The following is a 23,201-nucleotide window of genomic DNA, read 5'->3' as shown; positions in this document are numbered from 1 at the left end:
ATTGTGGAATTAAATTTCAACATATAATTAATAAATATATTGGACTCAAACTTAATCTGTCAATTATTAATTCACTTTCGCTTTTTGTATTTCACATTTCGGCATTAACATTGATAGCATGATATTGACTCCGCTGTATTTTCGCATTGAGTCGCAGAATTGGAGGATCTGAGGTTCAGTAATTTGTGATGAGTGTGCTGTTTTGAGTCCTTGCTGCAAGCGAGTATTAAAACTAGCTTCAAGGTCCCGGGTCTAGTCAATTCAGGTCGAAATGATTGTGACTTCGTGCTTGATTGTTGAATCCTGGTTTCACAGTTGTGTTCACATATTTGAGAACCAGACGCCTCACCCACAACATGATGTGAACAGTTGCTTCAATAAGAATAAAGCCATATCTTTTGCAAAAAAGTAACACATTTTTGTTTTTTTCCCCAAATCTTAGAGTAAATGTGGACGACATTCAGGGAAAATGAACTGGTGTTTACGTAGCAACATAGTAAATGCAATCGAAAATAAGTTTACGATTTCACTAGAGCAAGTTTCCCGTTGTTAATGAGCACCGATTTAATGCAATCGAAAATAAGTTTACGATTTCACGAGAGCATTTTTCCCGTTGTTAATGAGCACCGATTTATTGGACGTAGACGGCCGTATTATACAAAATTAAACTTGAATTCATTTGTTCCACTATTTCAATTATTCCTCTGTGTAAATCTTAATCGGCACTTGTACTATAAACTGCCTGTGTGAGACCAGTAGCTGCAGAGTACGAAGTTCACCCACCATGATCTGGTTGGACTCTTACTGGGTTAGCTCTTGACTTTGTGCGATAGTGTAAAACGGGAGGGCAGCCATTTTTACATCTCTCCTAATTATTATTTCCATTGACTTCAACGAAAGGAAATTCTGGAGTGGTGTATAATGGGCAGAAAATTCGATAGCGCCCGTTTTAAGCCAACTCAAAAAGTTAAATTTACCCCCATGTGTCCATGCATAGTTCTATACATCATTTGCGGACATATATACACCTCTAAATTCCAATGGCAATCTTGCTTTAAGTACTCAACCCTCTGTCCGCTATTGCTTGGGCAGAATTATCTAATTTATTTCAGGCATTTATTACCTTCATTAAAGTTATGGAAAGAGCAGGAGTAAAATTAAAAAGGAAATTAGAAAAGCAAAGAGAGGGCATGAAAAAATACAGGCAAGAAAAAATAAGGAAAACCCAAAAATATTTTATAAAGACATAAAGAGCAAGAGGACAACTAAGGAAAGAATAGGGCCTATTAGAGATCAAAAAGGTAACCTATGCGTGGAGACGGAGGATGTGGGTATGATTCTTAATGAATACATTGCGCCTGTCTTCACAAAATAGGGGGGTGATACAGAGATTGTAATTAAAGAGGAGGAGGAATGTGAAATATTGGATGGAATAAACATAGTGAGAGGAAGTATTAAAGGGTTTAGCACCCTTGAAAGTAGTTAAATCGCCAGGCCCGGATGAAATGTATCCTGGGCTAAGAGAAGCAAGGGAGGAAATAGCAGAGGCTCTGACCATCATTTTCCAATTTTCCCTGGCTACAGGTGTGGTGCCGGAGGATTGGAGGACTGCTAACATTGTGCTGTTGTTTAAAAAGGGAGAAAAAGATAGACTGAGTAATTATAGGCCAGTCAATCTAACCTTGGTGGTGGGCAAATTATTAAAATCAATTCTGAGGGACAGCATACATCGTCATTTATAAAGGCACAGGTTAATCAAGGACAGTCAGCATGGATTTGTTAAGTGAAGGTCGTGTCTGATGAACTTGATTGAATTTTTTGAGGAGGTAGCAAGGAGGGCCGATGAGGGTGGCACGTTTGATGTAGTGTACATGGATTTTAGCATAGCTTTTGACAAGGTCCCACATGGCAGACTGGTCAAAAAAGTAAAAGCCGAAAAGATTCAAGGGAAAGTGGCAAGTTGGATCCAAAATTAGCTCAGTGGCAGGAAGCAAAGAGTAATGGTTGATGGGTGTTTTTGCAACTGGAAGGCTGTTTCCAGTGGGGTCCCACAAGGCTCAGTACTAGGTCCCTTGTTTTTTGTGATATGCATTAATGATTTGGACTTGAATGTGCCGGGCTTGATCAAGAAGTTTGCAGATGACACAAAAATTGGCCATGTGGCTGATAGTGAGGAGGAAAGCTGTAGACTGCAGGAAGATATCAATGGACTGGTCAGGTGGGCAGAAAAGTGGCAAATGGAATTCAATCCAGAGAGGTGTGAGGTAATGCATTTGGGGAGGGCAAATAAGGCAATGGAATACACAATAAATGGGAGGATACTGAGAGGTGTTGAGGAAGTGAGGGACCTTGGAGCGCATGTCCACATATCCCTGAAGGTAGCAGGTCAGGTAGATAAAGTGGTTATTAGCCGAGGCATAGAATTTAAGAGCAGGGAGGTTATGCTAGAACTGTATAAAACATTGGTTAGGCCGCAGCTTGAGTACTGTGTACAGTTCTCGTCACCACATTACAGGAAAGATGTAATTGCACTAGAGAGGGTACAGAGGAGATTTACGAGCCTGTTGCCAGGGCTGGAGAACTTTAGCTATGAGAAAAGATTGGATAGGCTGGGGTTATTTTCTTTGGAACAAAGGAGGCTGAGGGGAGATTGATTTGAGGTATATAAAATTATGATGGGACTAGATAGAGTGGATAGGGAGGACCTATTTCCATTAGCAGAGGGTCAGTGACCAGGAGGCCCAGATTTAAAGTAATTGGTAGAAGTATTAGAGGGGAGCTAAGGAGAATTTTTTTCATCCAGAGGATGGTGGGGGTCTGGAACTCACTGAAGGGGTGGTAGAGGCAGAAACCCTCAACTCATTTAAAAAGTACTTGGATGTGCACTTGAAGTGCTGTAACTTACAGGGTTATAGACCAAGTGGGATTAAGCTGGATAGTTATTTTTCGACCGGCATGAACATGATGGGCCGAAAGGCCTCCTTCTGTGCCGTAAATTTCTGTGATTCTATGATTCTATGAAGAGCAATGTCATGCCAAGGCATTAGACTTTCTTACTACCAGTCTGATGGCAGTAATTTCTACCTTGTAATGGAGTAAATAATAAAAAGGAAAACATTGTCCAAATTCACTTAATTTTTCATGTTACGATTTGACAACGTTAATGGTAACCAGCCATTTTATTTCAGCTGCCACACAGTTGGCACATAGAAGCCATCTGAACGTAGGCTCTCACGTAGAACCGACTGAATTTTTAATTTCGTAGAGTTTATCTAAAAACTAGGGTTATGTACACTTTATACCGCTCGGCACCAAGCTGAATATAGTTCAGGTGTGTTTGCTTTATAATCAAAGGAAGGCAATTAAGTACGATACTGAACTCTGTCAAGCTGAAATGTTAAATGCTGACACTAAAATTATACCACATATAACAATTAAGAACAGTGGATTGTTTTTTTTTATCTCGAGGGTTGCCCTGTAGCCTTTTATATTTTGTTGATTGCAGTATTCATTTATTTTGTTCATTGAGACACCTGCCTCAATTTATTTCTAATTTTGTTCAGGACTTGTTTCAAGTGAAAAAATAATTACCGTAAACCCTAAGAGAGAATCAAATAATACAAGGAACAACTTCTATCCTTAAAACAGGCCATGGCATGACGCAATTTGATACCATAACTAAATTTTTTAGTTTTGAATGTAATCTATTTCACATTTTATCTTACTCATAAATTGCTGCAATGACGCATCTTGCGACGGACTTTCTACCTCACAATTTACAATGGAGAGTAACATCAGGTGGGGCTGGTCTGTTTCTTGACTGGCGGGTTAAGATAAATTTGTCCTCATTGTTTCAGTGCAACATCCTTAAATTCGCACATGACACCAAGCGAAGGGAGGCTGGCTGGAGAAAAACTTGATTGGATGCACGACTGGGTTGATCAGTAGCTCGTGAAGTCCAATGCCAACAAATGGGATGTACGACACATTGCAAATAAGCATAGAAGGGACATATGCTAATTGGTGGGCTGCAACTTGCCAAGGGAGAAGTTGAAAAATATCTATGGTTGTAATTTAATTCAAGATTACACAGACACGAAATTAGTTTTACAGGCATAAAAAAACATCCAATATGGCGGGTAACATTCGCGCGCATATTCTGAACTGAAAGTGCGCTGCCCTCCATTTTGGTCAAGGCAGAAAATGAGGCGTCCAGGGTCGGCACCTGGAAGAGGCGTTTGGCCCTTTTTCTTATGCATATCGGTGTCCCAAAGCTCATGTGAGACCACCTTACTAAAATTGGCCGACCACTTACGCAGTGCTAGGCCCGCTGCATTCAGGAAAATGTGTCTATATGCGGCCTAATCAGTGGTCCCTAAAGGGGCTGCTCAAGGCTGCCACTAAAAAAGTAAGTTTGTTAAAAAATACTTACCTGAATGTGGAGCTGAGAGGTGCAGAAATGCTCCGTTTGGTTGGCCAGAATATCAAACGAAATATTTCGCCGCTCTAGTATTAAGGTAATTCAGAAGTGGGAGAATCCTGGGTAGAACCGCACATATAGAAAACTGACTGAGAACATCTCACAACACATTCAGTGTCACTTCATGCTCTCTGAAAGTACCAACCTGTCCTAATACCCTTTATAAATTTAGTTTGTCTATTGATCACGTAGAGAGCTGAACTGTTGTGTTCAGAACACATTCAGAGAATTGGAACTCAAATTCATTTAATTTGTTCATTATACAAAGGCCCATTGTCCTGTCCTTTTATTATCATGTTTTCATACCTTTAAAGTTTTACTGCAGATTCTTTGTATCCAATTATAAGAGGATAGTAGAGTCTTCAGAAAGATACAACAAGGACACCTCACAAAGATACCAGGATTGAAGGTTTATAGGCACGGAAAAAAGGATCGAAAACTTGAGTGTTTATACTGCAGCAGAGAGGGTTGGGGGTCTAATAAGCGGTGTTTTTCGAAAGGGAAGTGAACGTACGAACAATATTAGAACGTAGAATGCTTTACCAAATGTGACTATTGAGTAAGACACTATAATATCATTTAAAATAAAAGCATATATATATTTTAATAGGAAAAGATTTGCGGGAGGAGCATACAAATGGTTTTAGAGTAGATAGCTCTAGTTGAAGAGTCAGCACTGACACGGGCAGAAGGGGAGGCAGAATCCTACTGTGCTGTAATTTGCACGATTGGACGAGTCAGTGATTCTAATTCTTTAAACCATGGCTGCGTTCCCCTTTCTTTTATTGAACTGTGAAGAATCAATTCATTACAAATCGATGCCACTATCCTTAAACAGTTATCTTTAAACAACTATGAATCGACTTTGCAATAATTCACGAGCGCATCAAATCCTAGGGGTTTGAGCAGTCAACGCCAATACGAAGGCATTGTGGTAACTGTGATACCTGGTTATTAGTAAGCTGCACCATTTAGGCAATCATTACTCCCATAAAGCAACCATCATCAGATTTAGGAAAGGTTTCTGAGCCGGCGTTTTTTTTATTCCTTTAATTTATGTGCGATTACCACGTAGGGGCGCATATATTTGACATTATTCATTTTGGTGTATTTACATTTTTCTTTGGCCCTTCGATTGAATGTTTAAAAGTTTGACCGAAACACGGCTGAAATTTCACGATAATTTTAAGAATGCCAGGTATTCTGTGAATGGGAGGCGAATCTTTTTATGTCTGCCTGCTGCAATTCCACGAAATTCAGAAAGTTTTATTGAGCTTTAGTTGGGCGTGTCCTGATTAACGATTTCACTATTCTGTAACAAAAGAGCGTTTTGTAGGAACCGTTTTCAATCATTCCCACACTATACCGAATCTTACAGGGTTCAAAATGAATGAAAAAGCCATTGCAAACTGTTTGAGTCTATTTTAAGATGCTATACGGAAGACGCCAGCGCTAATATACATAATTGATTAACTTTTAGACTGATAAACAGACATTTGGGATCAGGAATGGCAATCTGCCAGGAAAGAGTGACACAAATGTTCGTGAGGATTGATAAAATTATTTAGTTTCCGCAGGCAGTTGAATTTCTTTTCTTTTGGGAGTTCAAATATATAGAGTGATGGTTAATGACCATTTAAAATGAATTAAAGCTGAAATTACCCATCAATCTGTGTTGTCAGTGATATATATCACACCCAGATTATATTCCTACAGATGTAATAGTAACCGTTAAACATAAATGTCACAATGAACGTTTTGTTTTGGGGGTTACTGTTTGCGTTTCCTGTTTGGTCTACCTACGAACCAATATGTAAGCTTCACGGAAAGTTCAACCTGAGGGACACAACTGAGGAGGGCGAAGTCATCTTAGGCGGAATGTTTAACGTACACTCAGACAGGCTGGAACGTGCTTATCCATTTACAAATGCACCAGGAGAAACACAATGCAAAAGGTCAGTTCAGAGCGTTACGAACAAGTATCACTTCAAACATTTATTATACAATTCTGTTGGTAATCTGGTTACTGAAAATTGTGTAGATTTGCCGCAGATGGAAGTCGTCATTAGGATCTGGGTCAAGTGTCAAACTATCTAATGTGCTTAAAGTTGCTTATTTCTTTTCTGTGGAATGCTACATTTCTCATACCCGACATTTTTCTAGATTTTACGCAGCAAGCGATAGAAGGATCGATGTAAAAATATGTGTGTTCAAAAACGTAACGAAAAGGGTAGCAAGTAATAACAGTTCAGAGTTAAGAATATAATTTGCATTTTAAGAATAACTTTAAAAACATTGCTTCACTTAACGGATTGAAAATTATTATGCCATGTAGTTAATAGTAATTGTTTTTAAGAGTATCCCTGCAGGAAGCATGTAGCCACGTAGCAGATAGAGGTGAACATTTGCAGGCAAATTACGGAAAAATGGAAGAGCTATAGAGCACTGGTAATGGGAGACTTCAATTATCCCAATATCGATTGGGAAACTTGCAGTGTAAAGGACAAAGAGGGAAAGGAATTCCTGATATGTGTTCAAGAGAACTTTCTGGAACAATGTTTTTCCAGCCCAACCACGAAGGGAACAGTGTTGGATCCGGTTCTGGGGAATGAAGTGGAGCAGGTGGAGCATGTTTTAATGGGGGAGTATTTGGGGAACGGTGATCATAATATTATTAGGTGAAAATGCTTAACCGGAGGAGACAACTTTCAGTAAGTTAAACAGGGACCTTGCCCAGGTGGATTGGAATCAAAAATTGGTAGGCAAAAGTGTAACTGAACAATGGGAGGCCTTCAAGGAGGAGTTGGTTCGGGCACATAGTAGTCACACTCCTATGAGGGGAAAGGAAGAGCATCCAAAGATAGAGCTCCATGGATGGATAAACATAAGAGATTAAAATGGAACAGAAAAAGGAGGCTTTTCATGAATGTAAGGTTCATAATACAGTAGAGAACCAGGCTGAATACAGAAAGTACAGAGGAGATCTAATAAACTGAATAAGGGGGCAAAGAGGATATGAAAATAAATTAGCAGCTAACATAAAAGGGTACCCAAAAGTCTTTTATAAACAGCTAAATAGTAAAAGGGTAGTCATAGAAAGCGTGGGTCTGATTGGGGACAATCTTCTTGTGGAGGCAAAGGGCATGGCTGAGGCACTAAATGACTACTTTGCATCCGTCTTCACTGGAGAAGAGGATGCTGCCATTGTAGCAGTAAAGTGGGAGGTAGTAGCGATATTGGTGAGGATAAAAATAGATAAGGAGGAGATACTTAAAAGATTGGCAATACTCAAAGTAGAAAAGCCACCTGCTCCAGATGGGGTGCATCCTAGGTTAGTGAAGGAAGTACTAAACCTAAGTTTAAAAGGCGCAAATCAGGAATGCGATGTTAATATTCTCTACTTGCCTGGATCAGAGCATCACCAACAACACTCAAGAAACTCGATACCATTACGACAAAGCAGCCCGATTGATTTGCACCCCATCCACTACCTTAAACATTCACTCGCTGCACCACCGGTGCACCGTGGCTGCAGAGTGCACCATCTACAAGCTGCACTGCAGAAACTTGCCAAGGCTTCTTCGACAGCATCTCCCAAACCCGCGACCTCTATCACCCAGAAGGACAGGGGAAGCAGGCGTATGGGAACAACACCACCTACACATTCCCCTCCAAGTAACACACCACCTGACTTGGAAATGTATTGTCGTTCCTTCATCATCACTGGGTCAAAATCCTGGAACTCCCTACCTAATAGTGAGTACCTTCACCGCACGGATTGCAGCAGTTCAAGAAGACAGCTCCCCACCATCTTCTCAAAGACTATTAGGGATGGGCAATAAATGCTGGCCTTGCCGGCAATGCCCACATCCCATGAATGAATTAAAAAAAGGGTGGAAGTTGCGGAGGCTCTGGCTGCAATCTTCCAATCCTCCTTAGATATGCGGATGGTGCCAGAGGACTGGAGGATTGCAAATGTTACACCCCTGTTCAAAAAAGGGGAGAGGGTTAAACCCAGAAATTACAGGCCAGTCAGCCTTACGTTGGTGGTGGAGAAAAGTTTAGACAATAATCCCGGAAAAAACAAATTAGCACTTGGAAAAGTATGGGCTAATAAATGAAAGTCAGCACAGATTTGTTAAAGGAAAATCGTGTTTGAGTTCTTTGATGAAGTAACGGAGAGGGTTGATGAGGGTAGTGCGGTTGATGTGCATATGGACTTCCAAAAGGCATTTGATAAAGTACCACATAATAGACTTTTTAGCAAAATTAAAGCCCATGGGATTAAAGGGACAGTGGCAGTGTGGATACAAAATTGGCTAAAGGACAGAAAGCAGAGAGTAGTGGTGAACGGTTGTTTTTAAAATTGGAGTGAAGACTACAGCTGTGTTCCCCAGGGGTTAGTACTAGGACCACTGCTTTTTTTGATATATATTAATGACCTGGACTTGGGTATAGAGGGTATACAGATTTCAGGAGGACATCGACAGACTGGTGAAATGGGGAGACACATTGCAGATGAAATTTCACACAAGGAAGTGTGAAGTAATGCATTTTGGTAGGAAAAACGTGGAGACACAATATAAACTAAATGGTAAAATTTTGAAGGGGGTGCAGGAAAAGAGAGAGACCTAGGGGTGCACATACACAAATCTTTGAAAATGGCAGGACAAGTTCAGAAGGCTGTTAAAAAGCATATCGGATCCTGGGCTTTATTAATAATGGCATAGAGTACAAAAGCACGGACGATATGCTAAACCTTTATAAAACGCTGGTTAGGCCTCAGCTGAAGTATTGTGTTCAATTCTGGGCACCACACTTTAGGAAGGATGTCAAGGCCTTAGAGAGGGTGCAGAGGAGATTTACTAGAATGGTGTCAGGGACGAGGGACTTCAATTATGTGGAGAGACTGGAGAAGCTGCGGTTGTTCTCCTTAGAACAGAGAAGGTAAAGGGGAGATTTGATAGAGGTATTCAAAATCACGAACGGTTTTGACAGAGTAAACAAGGAGAAATTGTTTCCAGTTGCAGACTGGTCGGTAGCCAGAGGACACAGATTTAAGGTGATTAGTAAGAGAGCCAGAGGCAACATGAGGTAACATTTTTTTATGCAGCTAGTTGTAATGGTCTGCAATGTACTGCCTGAAAGGGTGGTGGAAGCAGATTCGACAGTAACTTTCGGAAGGGTATTAGATAAATACTTGAAGGGACAATACTTACAAAGCTATGGTGAAAGAGCAGGGAATGGGACTAATTGGATAGCTCTTTCAAAGAGCTGGCACAGGCAGGATGGGCAGAATGGCCTGCTCCTGTGCTGTACCTACTATGATACTATGACGTACGATCAAAATTTTGACGCGACGTCTTAAAAATGTGACTAAAAGTCTGATTATGGAAGAGCAATAAAGTTGACTCTCCTTATACCAACAGCTATATATTTTTCTGCTGCATTAATATTCAAATATTAGAAATATCTATCTTCAGGAAGTGTGTACTTAGAATATACGTAAATTGACTTTTTCTTTAAAAAATCATAGCTGTGTGCTGAAGCTAAGTGATTTGAGGAACGTAAACTCTGAAATTATTTGCATATCCCAGATTTGATTTCAGAGCTTTTCGCCTTGTGCAGACTATGATCTTTGCCATAGAAGAAATAAACCAGAATTCTGCACTGCTTCCCAATGTTACGCTGGGCTACAGAATTTACGATGATTGTTCTTCGCCCACCATTGCGACAAAAGCAGCCTTGACACTTATCAATGGCAAAGACCAATCTCTTGATGAAAAATGCGGAGGAAGTCGCATTGTGCCAGCTCTAATTGGTGGCGGATCATCTTCAGAATCCATAGCAGTAACAAGATTAATTGGTCCTTTCAGAATCCCATTGGTAAGGAGATTTGTTATAAAAGTATAACGTTTATAAGTATATTTTCTAAGCAGAACAAGGTACGAGATATGTTTCATATAAATCCTGAAGAAAAATCTATGTACAATCACTTATATAGAATTACTTATAATTTACAGCACAGAAACAGGTCATTGGGCCCAACTGGTCTATGCCGGTGTGTATGCTTCACACGAGCCGCCCCCACTCTGCTCCATCTAACCTATCAACATATCCTTCTTTTCCTTTCTTCTTCATATATTATTTAGCTTCCCGTTAAATGGACTTGCTCTTATGTTATACTCTTTGAGTTTACAAGATTCTATTATACTTAATTCCTTCTTCACCAATTCAATTCACGGATGTAATCGAGAGGATATTGAATATTATATCACTGGTCGAACCAGGATTGGAACCTAACCAAAAATAACGAGCATTCGGTCTGCCTCCCGAGGGCATCCCAACTCAACTTAGTTGGGACTTCAATCCTGGTTCCTCCGATAAACATACAGATCATAATAGCGTTAAATTCGACATTAGCTGGCCTAAATTTGGCGGTGTCACCCAGGAATAATCCGACAATGATGGAAACTGAGAGATTCGATTGGTGCGGTTGAGTGTAATCTTCTGAAGTTTTATTTTATGCTCATTGCATATTGTACGTTTGATGCTGCTTAACAAGAAGCAAGCAATGGAATAACAATTGATTGGATAAAGTCAGTTGCAACAAAGATCAATAAAATAGCGATAGTTTACAGTGTTAACTCACTACATCTTTATCCAAGATAAAGCAGCCCGCTTGATTGGCACCCCATCCACCACCCTAAACATTCACTCCCTTCACCACCGGCGCACTGTGGCTGCAGTGTGCACCATCCACAGGATGCACTGCAGCAACTCGCCAAGGCTTCTTCGACAGCACCTCCCAAACCCGCGACCTCTACCACCTAGAAGGACAAGGGCAGCAGGCGCATGGGAACAACACCACCTGCACGTTCCCCTCCAAGTCGCACACCATCCCGACTTGGAAATATATCGCCGTTCCTTCATTGTCGCTGGGTCAAAATCCTGGAACTCCCTTCCTAACAGCACTGTGGGAGAACCGTCACCACACGGACTGCAGCGGTTCAAGAAGGCGGCTCACCACCACCTTCTCGAGGGCAATTAGGGATGGGCAATAAATGCCGGCCTTGCCAGCGACGCCCACATCCCGTGAACGAATAAAAAAAAAACATGATAGAAATGTAAGTCATGGGCCCTAAAATATGGGCCGTGGGTGTCAGCATGAACGCTTAAGGAATAGTTCTCCCGTTCTGATACACGATGCTTTACGATTTCCGTTAAATTCGCAGAGAGAAAAGGAAAGCTTTCAGATTAAGATTAAGATGTTAAACGTTATTTTAGACCATGGCTTCTAATATTTGGCTCGGAGGGCAATTGAGAGATATGATAGTGTATGATTTTTTTTTACTAATTTTGGAGCGGCCTGATGGACATTAATAGCATTTTCCTGTCATGTACTTTCTAGTTCCCTCTAGCAGACACGTCATAGCAACCAGGTGTTATGCACCCGGCAACGGGTCTGGTGGCCATCCTGACGATTGAACAAACGTGTATACGTGCAGAAAACCTAAATATATAAGATGGAGCATTTTGCATGGAATGTTCACAGGTGACGATTTTAACGGCTTGCCTTCCGGACTGTAAATATCGCTGTGGATCTTACGATGTACTTTCTGTTTAACTGTACTGCAGGTCAGTTACTTTTCCACGTGTGCGTGCCTCAGTAATAAACAAGAATACCCAACATTTTATAGAACGATACCAAGTGACTATCATCAGTCCAAGTTTTTAGCTCAGCTTGTTAAAAAGTTTGGATGGACTTGGATTGGAACAATTAGAATCAACAACGATTACGGAAATTTTGGAATGCAAGCGTTCAGAGAAACAGTCGAGAAGCTGGGAGTCTGCATTGCCTTCTCCGAATCTTTTTACAGAACTGACCCCAGGGAGAAAATAATTAAAATTGTAGAGGTCATTAAGAAATCAACCACAAAAGTTATAGTTGCCTTTTCTGCCACGCGAGAAATGCGTATTTTGTTGCGGGAACTGTTACGTCAAAACGTCACTGGTATTCAATGGATAGGAAGCGAAGCCTGGGTTACGTCAGAACTTCTTGCTCCGGAAGAGAACGTGAAAGTTCTGGTTGGAACCATCGGGGCGGCAATCCGTCGGTCAGAGATACCGGGACTGCGGGAGTTTTTACTTAAAGTTAACCCTTTCTTGCTTCCTGGTAACGTTTTAGTGAAAGAGTTTTGGGAAACGGCATTTCGATGTAGTTTAAAGTCAGGAAACGCCGCAAGTCAAGCAAACGATTCGACGAAAATGCAGCGATGTACCGGAAAAGAACATTTAGAAGAATTACAAAATGCATATTCTGACCTACAGACAGACGGGTCTACCTACAACGTGTATAAAGCAGTGTATGCTTTAGCCCACGCGTTTCACAATATGTTTGCATGTGAAAATGGTAATGGGCCATTTGTAAATAAGACTTGTGCGCAAGTTTCCAATTTCGAACCGTGGCAGGTAAGTACATTATAGGCTCATCAATTCCTTTCAGAATTGATGCATTTACTTGACCGCATAACACACTTTTTGCAGATGAAGTAAATAATTCGGAATGCATATGCAATTATTTATGATTATATAATTTCCGATATCACTTAAGGTATCACAATAGATATTATAAAAAATACATGTTAATGTTTGTGTCAGTATTTGCATGTGCGCGTCCTAATAGGAACATAAGAACAGGAGCGGCCCATTCAGCCCCATGAGCCTGTTCGCCATTCAATTAGATCATGGCTGACCTGCAGCTTAACGCCATCTACCAGCCTTGGTTTTGTAACCCTGAATACCATTGCCTAACAAAAATCTATCAATCTCACTTTTTAAAATTTTCAATTGACCCCCAGCCTCATCAGCTTTTTGTGTGAGTGTTCCAGATTTCCACTACCCCTTTGTGTGGAGAAGTGCTTTCTGACATCACCACTGAAATGCCTAGCTCTAATTTTAAGGTTATGCCCCCTTGGTCTGGTCTCCCGCACCAGAGGAAATAGTTTTTCTCTTTCTACGTTCGATCATCTAAAACTCCTCATCTAGATCATTCCAATGGCTTATGATTTTCCTTTCCCTTCTGCAACAGGTGTTGCATTATATGCAATCAGTACATTTTAGAACGAAGAGCGGTGACAGTGTTTATTTTGATGAGAATGGGGACGCAATCGGTACATATGATTTAGTAAACTGGCAAATTAATTCAAAAGGGTTTGCAAAAATTCAGACCATTGGCTATTATGACGGATCTGCGCCTCAAGGCCAAGAAGTTGTGTTGAATCGAAGAGCTATAGAATGGAGTGGCGGCCAAAGTAAGGTATGCTTACAAGGACAATAATAAACTTCTGCTCTGCAATAAATGTAAGACGTATATATAATAATTGTTATATAATAGCTTTCAGTGATGATGTAAAATGGATTGGATCGGCCGTCCTTTATAGAATCATAGAATAGTTACAGGACGGAAGGAGGCCAATCGGCCCATTGATCCCTTGCCGGCTCTTGGTAAGAACAATCCAATTAGTCCCATTCATCTGCTCTTTTCCCGTAACCCTGCAATTTTTTTCCCTTCAAGTATTTATCCAATCCCTTTTTGAAAGCTACAATTGAATCTGCTTTCACCACCCTTTCAGGCAGTGCTTTCCAGACCATAACTACTTGCTGCGTAAAAATGATTCTCCTCATGTCGCCTTTGGTTCTTTTGTCAATCACCTTATATCTGTGTCCTCTGGTTCTCGACCCTTCCACCAATGGGAACAGTTTCTCTTTATTTACTATATCTAAACCCTTCATGATTTTGAACTGTTCGATCAAATTTCCTCTCAGGAGAACAGCCCCAGTTTCTCCAGCCAAACCAGGTAACTGAAGTCCCTCATCCCTGGAACCATTCTAGTAAATCTCTTCTGCACCCTTTCTAAGAACTTCACATCCTTCCTAAAGTGCAGTGCCCAGAATTGGAAACAATACTCCAACAGTGGCCGAAACAGTGTTTTATAAAGGTTCAACATAATTTCCTTGCTTTTGTACTCTTTGCCTCTATTTAAAAAGCCCAGGATCCCGTATGCTTTTTTAACTGCTTTCTCAATCTGTCCTGCCACTTCCGAAGATTTGTCCACGTATACCCCCAGGTCTCTCTGTTCCCGCACCCCCTTAAGAATTGTACCATTTAGTTTATATTGCTTCTCCTCATTTTTCCTGCCAAATATATCACTTTGCACTTCTCCGCATTAAATTTAATTTGCCATGTGTCCGCCCATATGACCAGTCTGTCTATATCTTCCTGAAGTCTATTACTATCCTCTTCACTGTTTACTACGCATCCAAGTTTTGTGTCATCTGCAAATTTTGAAATGGTGCCCTGCAAACCCAAGTCCAAGTCATTAATATATATCAAAATAGCAGTGGTCCTAGTATCGAATCCCGGGGAGCACCTCTCTATACCTTCCTCCAGTCCAAAAAACAACCGTTCACTACTGCATTCTGTTTCTTGTCACTCAGCCAATTTCGTTTCCATGCTGCCGCTGCCCCTTTCATTCCATGGGCTTCAAATTTGCTGACAAGCCTATTATGTCACACTTTATCAAACGCCTTTTGAAAGTCCATATACACAACATCAACAGCACTGCCCTCATCAAGCCTCTCTGTTACCTCATCAAAAAGCTGAATCAGGTTAGTTAAACACGATTTGCCCTTAGCAAATCCGTGCTGGCTTTCCTTTATTAATCCACACTTGTGTAAGTGACTAATTAATGTTGTCCTGGATTATCGTTTCTAAAAGCTTCCCCACCACTGAGGTTAAACTGGACTGTAGTTGCCAGGTTTATCCTTACACCCTTTTGTGAACAAGGGTGTAACATTTGCAATTCTCCAGTTCTCTGGCACCACCCCCATATCTAAGGAGGATTGGAAGATTATGGCCCGCACCTCTGCAATTTCCACCCTTACTTCCCTTGGCAATCTAGTATGCATCCCATCCGGACCAGATGCCTTATCTAATTTAAGTAGAGCTAGCCTTTCTAGTACGTCCTCTTAATCAGTTTTTATCCCATCCAGTATCTGAACTACATCTTCCTCTACTCAGGCCAGATAAGTTCTCAGCCCACTGAAATTGGCCCCCCTCCAATTAAGTATTTTTATTCTAAATTGCTCCTTGTCCTTTTCCATAACTAATTTAAACCTTATGATATTATGATCACTGTTCCCTAAATGTTCCCCCACTGATACTTACTTCTCTTCACCCACTGTTTGTGCCTGCAGCTCACCAACCTTCTTTACCATGCTTTGTGCATTTATACACATGCACTTTAAACCTATTTTGGACCTTCTCGTTTTCTCTCTTAGTCTGATCCCACCTAATACTGTACCATTTCTTACTCTAGGGTTAGCTGTCTCTCCTAATCCTTTGTCTTATTTCTCCTTTCTAATGCTACATCCTGGTGCCCACCCCTCTGCCAAATTAGCTTAAACCATCCCCCGCAGCACTGTTGAACTTCCCGCGAGGACATTGGTCCCAGCTCTGTTGAGGTGCAATCGGTCCGTCTTGAACAGGGTCCTCCTGCCCCAGAACTGGTCCCAATGCCCCAAGAATCTGAAGCCCTCCCTCCTGCACCATGTCTCGAGCCACACATTAACCTGCCTAATCTTCCAGTTCTGTGGCACTGGGTGTAATCCAGAGATTATTACCTTTGAGGTCCTGCTTTTTAAGTTTCTCCCTAGCTCCTGAAAAGCTAGCTGAAGGACCTCATCTCTATTCTTTCCTATGTCAATGGTTCCCACAAGGACCACGACTTCTGACTGTTCCCCTTCCCCCCGGAAAATGTTCTGCACCCTCTCCTTGATGTCCTTTACCCTGGCACCAGAGAGGCAACACACCATGCGGAACTTATGTCGGCGGTCACAGAAATGCCTACCCTTTTTTGAGCCCCATTTTCTTTTCTACTCCATTGAATGTAAAATTGGAGGCTGATCCGGTATTTCCTGTTTTTCATCCGGCCATAAATGTTAAACAGGATTTACACACAAACGTAACAATGTTTTTGGTTTATATCAAACTTGTCCTGTGTATAATTAAGTGCACTATCCGAATAATCTTTATATAGATATCAATGCCATAACATATTGTTTTTATTTTCCTAATCATCAGGTTCCTCTTGCAGTTTGCACTGAAAGTTGTCCTCTTGGAACAAGAAAGTTTGTCAGGAAAGGACAACCCATTTGTTGTTTTGATTGTACTCCATGTTCTGATGGGGAAATCAGTAATATCACAGGTGCGTTTAATCATAAAAGATACTTTCATAGAATCAGAGAATTACAGAATTTTACAGCTCAGAAGGAGGCCATTCAGCCCGTTATGCCTGTGCCAGCTCTTTGAAAGAGTTATCTAATTTAGTACCACATAATCCTGCAAATTAGTCCTCTTCAAATACCTGTCCAATTGTCATTTCAAAGTTCCTATAGAATCGACATCCTCTACCCTTTCAGGTAGTACCTTCCAGATCTCAACAACCCTCTGTGTGAAAAAAAACTCCTAATTTCCCCTCTCATTCTTTTGCTAATTATTTTAAATCTATGACCTTTGGTTGCCACTTGCCAGGGGAAAGTTTCTCCCTATTTGCTCCATCAAAACCCCTGATTATTTTGAATATCTCTATTATATCTCCCGTTACCCTTCCCTGCTCTAAGGAGAACATTCCCAGCTTTTTCAATCGCTCCACGTAACTGAAGTCCCTCATCTCTGGCATTATCCTATGTACCGTCTCCAAGGCTGTGACATCCTTCCTAAAACGTGGTGCCTAGAATTATACGCAATACTCCAACTGAGGCCTAACCAATGATTTGTAAAAGTTTAGCATTTTTTTTATTCGTTCATGGGATGTGGGCATCACTGGCGAGGCCGGCATTTATTGCCCATCCCTAATTGCCCTTGAGAAGGTGGTGGTGAGCCGCCTTCTTGAACCGCTGCAGTCCATGTAGTGAAGGTTCTCCCACAGTGCTGTTAGGAAGGGAGTTCCAGGATTTTGACCCAGCGATGATGAAGGAACGGCGATATATTTCCAAGTCGGGATGGTGTGTGACTTGGAGGGGAACGTGCAGGTGGTTATGTTCCCATGTGCCTGCTGCTCTTGTCCTTCTAGGTGATAGAGGTCGCAGGTTTGGGAGGTGCTGTCGAAGAAGCGTTGGTGAATTGCTGCAGTGCATCCTGTGGATGGTGTACACTGCAGCCACAGTGCGCCAGTGGTGAAGGGAGTGAATGCTTAGGGTGGGGGATGGGGTGCCAATCAAACGGGCTGCTTTGTCCTGGATGGTGTCGAGCTTCTTGAGTGTTGTTGGAGCTGCACTCATCGAGGCAAGTGGAGAGTATTCCATCACACTCCTCACTTGTGCCTTGTAGTTGGTGGAAAGGCTTTGGGGAATCAGGAGGTGCTCACTTGCTGCAGAATACCCAGCCTCTGATCTGCTCTTGTAGCCACAGTATTTATGTGGCTGGTCCAGTTAAGTTTCTGGTCAATGGTGACCCCCAGGATGTTGATGGTGGGGGATTCGGCGATGGTAATACCGTTGAATGTCAAGGGGAGGTGGTTAGACCTTCTCTTGTTGGATATGGTCATTGCCTGGCACTTGTCTGGCGCGAATGTTACTTGCCACTTATGAGCCCAAGCCTGGATGTTATCCAGGTCTTGCTGCATGCGGGCTCGGACTGCTTCATTATCTGAGCTGTTGCAAATGGAACTGAACACTGTGCAATCATCAGCAAACATCCCCATTTCTGACCTTATGATGGAGGGAAGGTCATTGATGAAGCAGCTGAAGATGGTTGGGCCTAGGACACTGCCCTAAGGAACTCCTGCAGCAATGTCCTGGGGCTGAGATGATTCGCCACCAACAACCACTACCATCTTCCTTTGCGCTAGGTATGACTCCAGCCACTGGAGAGTTTTCCCCCTGATTCCCTTTGACTTTAATTTTACTCGGGCTCCTTGGTGCCACACTCGGTCAAATGCTGCCTTGATGTCAAGGGCAGTCACTCTCACCTCACCTCTGGAATTCAGCTCTTTTGTCCACGATTGGACCAAGGCTGTAATGAGGTCTGGAGCCGAGTGGTCCTGGCGGAACCCAAACTGAGCACCGGTGAGCAGGTTATTGATGCGCAAGTGTCGCTAGATAGCACTGTCAACGACACCTTTCATCACTTTGCTGATGATTGAGAGTAGACTGATGGGGCGGTAATTGGCCGGAGTGGATTTGTCCTGCTTTTTGTGGACAGGACATATCTGGGCAATTTTCTACATTGTCGGTTAGATGCCAGTGTTGTAGCTGTACTGGAACAGCTTGGCTAGAGGCGCAGCTAGTTCTGGAGCAGAAGTCTTCAGCACTACAGCCGGGATGTTGTCGGGGCCCATAGCCTTTGCTGTATCCAGTGCGCTTCCTTGTTTTCGTATTCAATGCCCCTATTTACAAGTATCCCATATCATTTCTTAACCACCTTATGAACTTGCCCTGTCACCTTCAAAGAATTGTGAATATGCACCCCCAGATCCCTCTGCTCTTGCACCCCCTCAAAATAGTACCGTTTAGACTATACTGCCTTTCCATGTTGTTCCTCGTGAAGTGCATCACTTCACACTTATCTGCATTAAATTGCATCTGCTCGGCGTCTAACCATTTCACCGGTCTGTCTATGTCCTCATGAAGTTTGCTACGATCCTCCTCACTATTTACTGCATTGCCAAGTTTTGTATCATCCGCAATCTTCGAAATTTTACTCGCTATATCCAAGGCCAGGTCCAACTTTGTTGCATATATTTCAAAAATATTGGCAAATTATTCAATTTTCAACTTAGAATTTGAATTGGTTTATCTTAGATTCCATCGACTGTATCAAATGCCCTGCGGAATACTGGTCCAATCCGTCGAGAGACAAATGTGCACCAAAAGGAATTGAGTTTCTGTCTTATACCGAAATCTTGGGAATGGTATTAGTGGCACTTGCGTTGGTTGGAGTCTGCATAGCTATAGCAATAGCAATCGTTTTCTTACAATATAAAGACACTCCTATCGTGAAGGCAAACAATTCCGAGCTAAGCTTCCTTCTGCTTTTTGCAATAACACTTTGCTTTTTGTGTTCCCTTACATTTATTGGGCAACCATCACTGTGGTCGTGCATGTTACGCCGTACAGCATTTGGTATTTCCTTTGTTCTATGTATTTCCTGTATTTTGGTTAAGACAATTATTGTGCTGATGGCGTTTAACGCAAGTGTTCCAAACAATAGCATGATGAAATGGTTTGGTGCTACACAACAGCGATTAAGCGTTTTTGTCCTCACATTTATTCAAGGGTTAATAAGTGCTCTCTGGCTGATTATTTCACCTCCATTTCCCATGAAAAACACCAAATACTATAAAGAGATTATCATTTTAGAATGTGATGTGGGGTCTGTAACAGCCTTCTACTTGGTTTCTGCCTATATTGGCGTTCTCTCTTGCGTGTGCTTTATGCTTGCATTTTTAGCAAGAAAACTTCCCGATAATTTCAATGAAGCAAAATTCATAACGTTTAGCATGCTCACATTTTGTGCGGTTTGGATAGCTTTTATCCCGGCTTATGTAAGCTCTCCTGGAAAATACACGGTCGCCGCAGAAGTTTTTGCTATTTTGGCCTCTAATTTTGGGCTGCTCCTTTGTATTTTTGTTCCAAAATGTTACGTTGTATTGCTGGAACCAGAAAAAAATACGAAGACATTTTTGATGGGGAAAGAACCTTCAAAGAGACTGTAGCCAAGTTAACTGTACGAGGCGATGTGTGATTTTCAATGTATTTGTGGAAGCTGAAAATCATTCTGATTAAAATGTAAATAGTTTAAGATGAGAGTATCGTAATGGTAATGCTAACTGGCATTGTTATTAGAGAAAAAAATATGAGTGGAGGCTCTTAGTAGTGTATATAATCAACGTTGTTTTTACTATTAAGCTATTATGTAAACAATTGTATATTAAATATCACGCACTTTGAATGAACAGTGTAATCTTAACAGGTGTTTCAACACGAAATCACGAAATTGTTAGTTATTATGCAATTAAGGTTAACAGTATTTACTCATATTCCGTTAGGACGAAAATAAATGCTAAAAAAGGTACATACAATACGTTGAACAATGAATGACAGTCAGGGATATGATCCATATGCGCTTCACTGCGAAACATGTTAATTATTAAATGAATGTGCAGAAATAATAAACTTTCTGATTCGTTTGTAATTTGGATCAACTCATTTAAATAGTCGAGGTCGTAGATCTTGTAGTTGTGGCTGTATGCGCCCGAGTGGGTTAACATTATTCAAATCTACTGCTTCCATCATAGAATTTTGCTATACTAACAAACCTCTCAACAATAGCCGTCACCTCCTACCTTCGATGGCTCCACACCATGGCATTTTCTTTTAATCGCATTCTTCTCCCCACTGTCCCTTCTGTCCTCAAAGAACTTCAAGCCAACGGCTTTAGGGATTTACTAAACCTTTTTCACTCTAGATTTTTTTGACTTTCATAGTATCATAGTAGGTACACCACAGGGAGAGACCATTCGGCCCATCGTGTCCATTCCGGCGCTTTGAAAGTGCTATCCAATTAGTCCCATTCCGCTGCTCTTTCCCCGTAGCCCTGTAACTTGTTTGCATTCGAGTACTTTTCCAATTCCCGTTTGAAAGTTACTATTGATTCTGCTTCCACCAGCCTTTCAGGAAGTGCATTCCAGATCATTACAACTCACTGCATAAAAAATGTTTCCTCATGTCGCCCCTGGCTCTTTGGCCGATCACTTTAAATTTGTGTCCTCTGGTTACCAACCCCTCTGCCGCTGGAAACAGTTTCTCCTGATTTACTCAACCCAAACCGTTCATGGTTTTGAACACCTCTATCATATCTTCCCATAAGCTTTTCTGTTCTAAGGAGGACAGCCCTGACTTCTCCAGTCTCTCCACATAACTGAAGTCGCTCATCCATGGTACCATTCTAGTAAATCTCTTCCACATCCTCTCTAAGGCCTTTACATCCTAAAGCGTGGTGTCCAGAATTGAACACAATACTCCAGCTGAGGCCTAACTAGTGTTTTATTAAGGTTTAGCATAACTTCCTTGCTTTTGTACTCTATGCTTCTATTAATAAAGCCCAGGATCCTTTACGGCTTTTTACCAGCCTTCTGAACTTTTCCTGCCACTTTCAAAGATTTGTATATGTGCGTCCCTAGGTCTCTCTGTTCCTGCACCCCCTTTAAAATTGTACCATTTAGTTTACATTGCGTCTCCTAATTCTTCCTACCAAAATGCATCATTTCACACTGCTCTGCGTTAAAGTTTATCTGCTGCATGTGTGACCATTTCACCAGTCTGTCTATGTCCTCCTAAAGTCTGTTACTATCCTCCATATTGTTGACAACATTTCCGAGTTTCGTGTCATCTGCAAACTTTGAAATTATACTCTCTATACCCAAGCCCAGGACATTAATATATATCAAAAAGAGCAGTGGTCCTAATACTGACCCCTGAGGAACTCCACTGTGTACTTCCCTCGAGTCTGAAAAGCAACCCTACAACACTACTCTCTGCTTTCTGTCCTTAGCCAATTTCGCATCCACTCACCCTTTAATCTCATGGGCTTTAATTTTGATAATATATTTATTATGTGGTATTTTATCAAATGCCATTTGAAAGTCCATATACACAACAGCAACCACACAATCCTCATCAACCCGCTCCGTTATTTCATCAAAGAACTCAACCAAGTTAGTCAAACACGATTTTCCTTTAACAAATCAGTGCTGACTTTCTTTTATTAGCGCATACTTTTCGAAGTGCCAATTAACTTTGTCCCGGATTCTTGCCTCTAAAAGCTTCCCCACCAACGACGTTAGGCTGATTGGTTTGTAATTGTCGGGTTTAATCCTCTCCCCTTTTTTGAACAGGGGTTTAACATTTGCAATCCTCCAGTCCCCCAGCACTGTCCCCGTGTCTAAGGAGGATTGGAAAATTGTGGCCAGAGCTTCCGCAATTTCCACCTTTACTTCCCTCAGTAACATAGGATGCATCCCACCTGGACCAGTTGGCTTTTCTATTTTGAGTACTGCCAATCTTTTAAGTAACTTCTCGAGATTTTTTTTATCCTATCCAACATCGCTACTACCTCCTCCTTTACTGCTACAATAGCAGCATCCTTTCCCCTGGTGAAGACAGATGCAAAGTATTCATTTAGTACCTCAGCCATGCCCATTACCTTCACAAGAAGATCTTTTTTTTCCCTAATCGGTCACACCCTTCCTTTGACTATCCTTTTACTATCTATATGTTTGTAAAAGACTTTTGGTTCCCTTTTATGTTAGCTACTAATCTGTTCTCAGACTCTATCTTTGCCTTCTTATTCCCTTTATTGGATCTCCTCTGTATTTTTGTATTCAGCCTAGTTCTCTACTGTATTATGAACCTTATATTCATAATAAGCCTCATTTTTCTGTTTTATTTTAATCTCTATATCTTTCACCGTCCAGGGAGCTCTAGCTTTGGATGCCCTCCTTTTCCCCCTCGTGAACCAACTCCTCCTTGAAGGCCTCCCAGTTTTCATATACTGTTTTGCCTATCAATTGTTGATTCAAATCCACCTGGGCAAGATCTCTTATTAACTCACTGAAATTTTCCCTCCTCCAGTTAAGCATTTTCACATTTGATTGTT

General features: G+C 41.4%; 1 protein-coding gene across 1 annotated transcript; it reads left to right on the top strand.

The window, feature by feature from the left end:
• The first annotated feature begins 6,337 nt into the window (after nucleotides 1-6,337).
• On the top strand, nucleotides 6,338-20,315 carry LOC137330981 (extracellular calcium-sensing receptor-like). The gene is made up of 6 exons (XM_067994558.1): nucleotides 6,338-6,435; nucleotides 10,078-10,366; nucleotides 12,119-12,952; nucleotides 13,572-13,799; nucleotides 16,626-16,749; nucleotides 19,346-20,315. Exons 1-6 carry the CDS (start codon nucleotides 6,359-6,361, stop codon nucleotides 20,257-20,259), a joined length of 2,466 nt encoding a protein of 821 aa, XP_067850659.1. The 5' UTR covers nucleotides 6,338-6,358; the 3' UTR covers nucleotides 20,260-20,315.
• The last annotated feature ends 2,886 nt before the right edge of the window (nucleotides 20,316-23,201 follow it).

This window comes from Heptranchias perlo, chromosome 13, assembly GCF_035084215.1.
Source record: "Heptranchias perlo isolate sHepPer1 chromosome 13, sHepPer1.hap1, whole genome shotgun sequence".
Lineage (NCBI taxonomy): Eukaryota > Metazoa > Chordata > Chondrichthyes > Hexanchiformes > Hexanchidae > Heptranchias > Heptranchias perlo.
The sequence above is the reverse complement of the archived record's forward strand: the minus strand, read 5'-3'. Positions and strand labels throughout refer to the sequence as shown.

Bases quoted from the DNA above. Each gene is read 5' to 3' on its own strand.
- LOC137330981 (XM_067994558.1), top strand. From the start codon at position 6,359: ATGTTTAACGTACACTCAGACAGGCTGGAACGTGCTTATCCATTTACA. The intron at 6,436-10,077 runs GTCAGTTCAGAG...TGCATATCCCAG, and splicing joins GGAGAAACACAATGCAAAAG to ATTTGATTTCAGAGCTTTTC. The intron at 16,750-19,345 runs GTGCGTTTAATC...GGTTTATCTTAG, and splicing joins GGAAATCAGTAATATCACAG to ATTCCATCGACTGTATCAAA.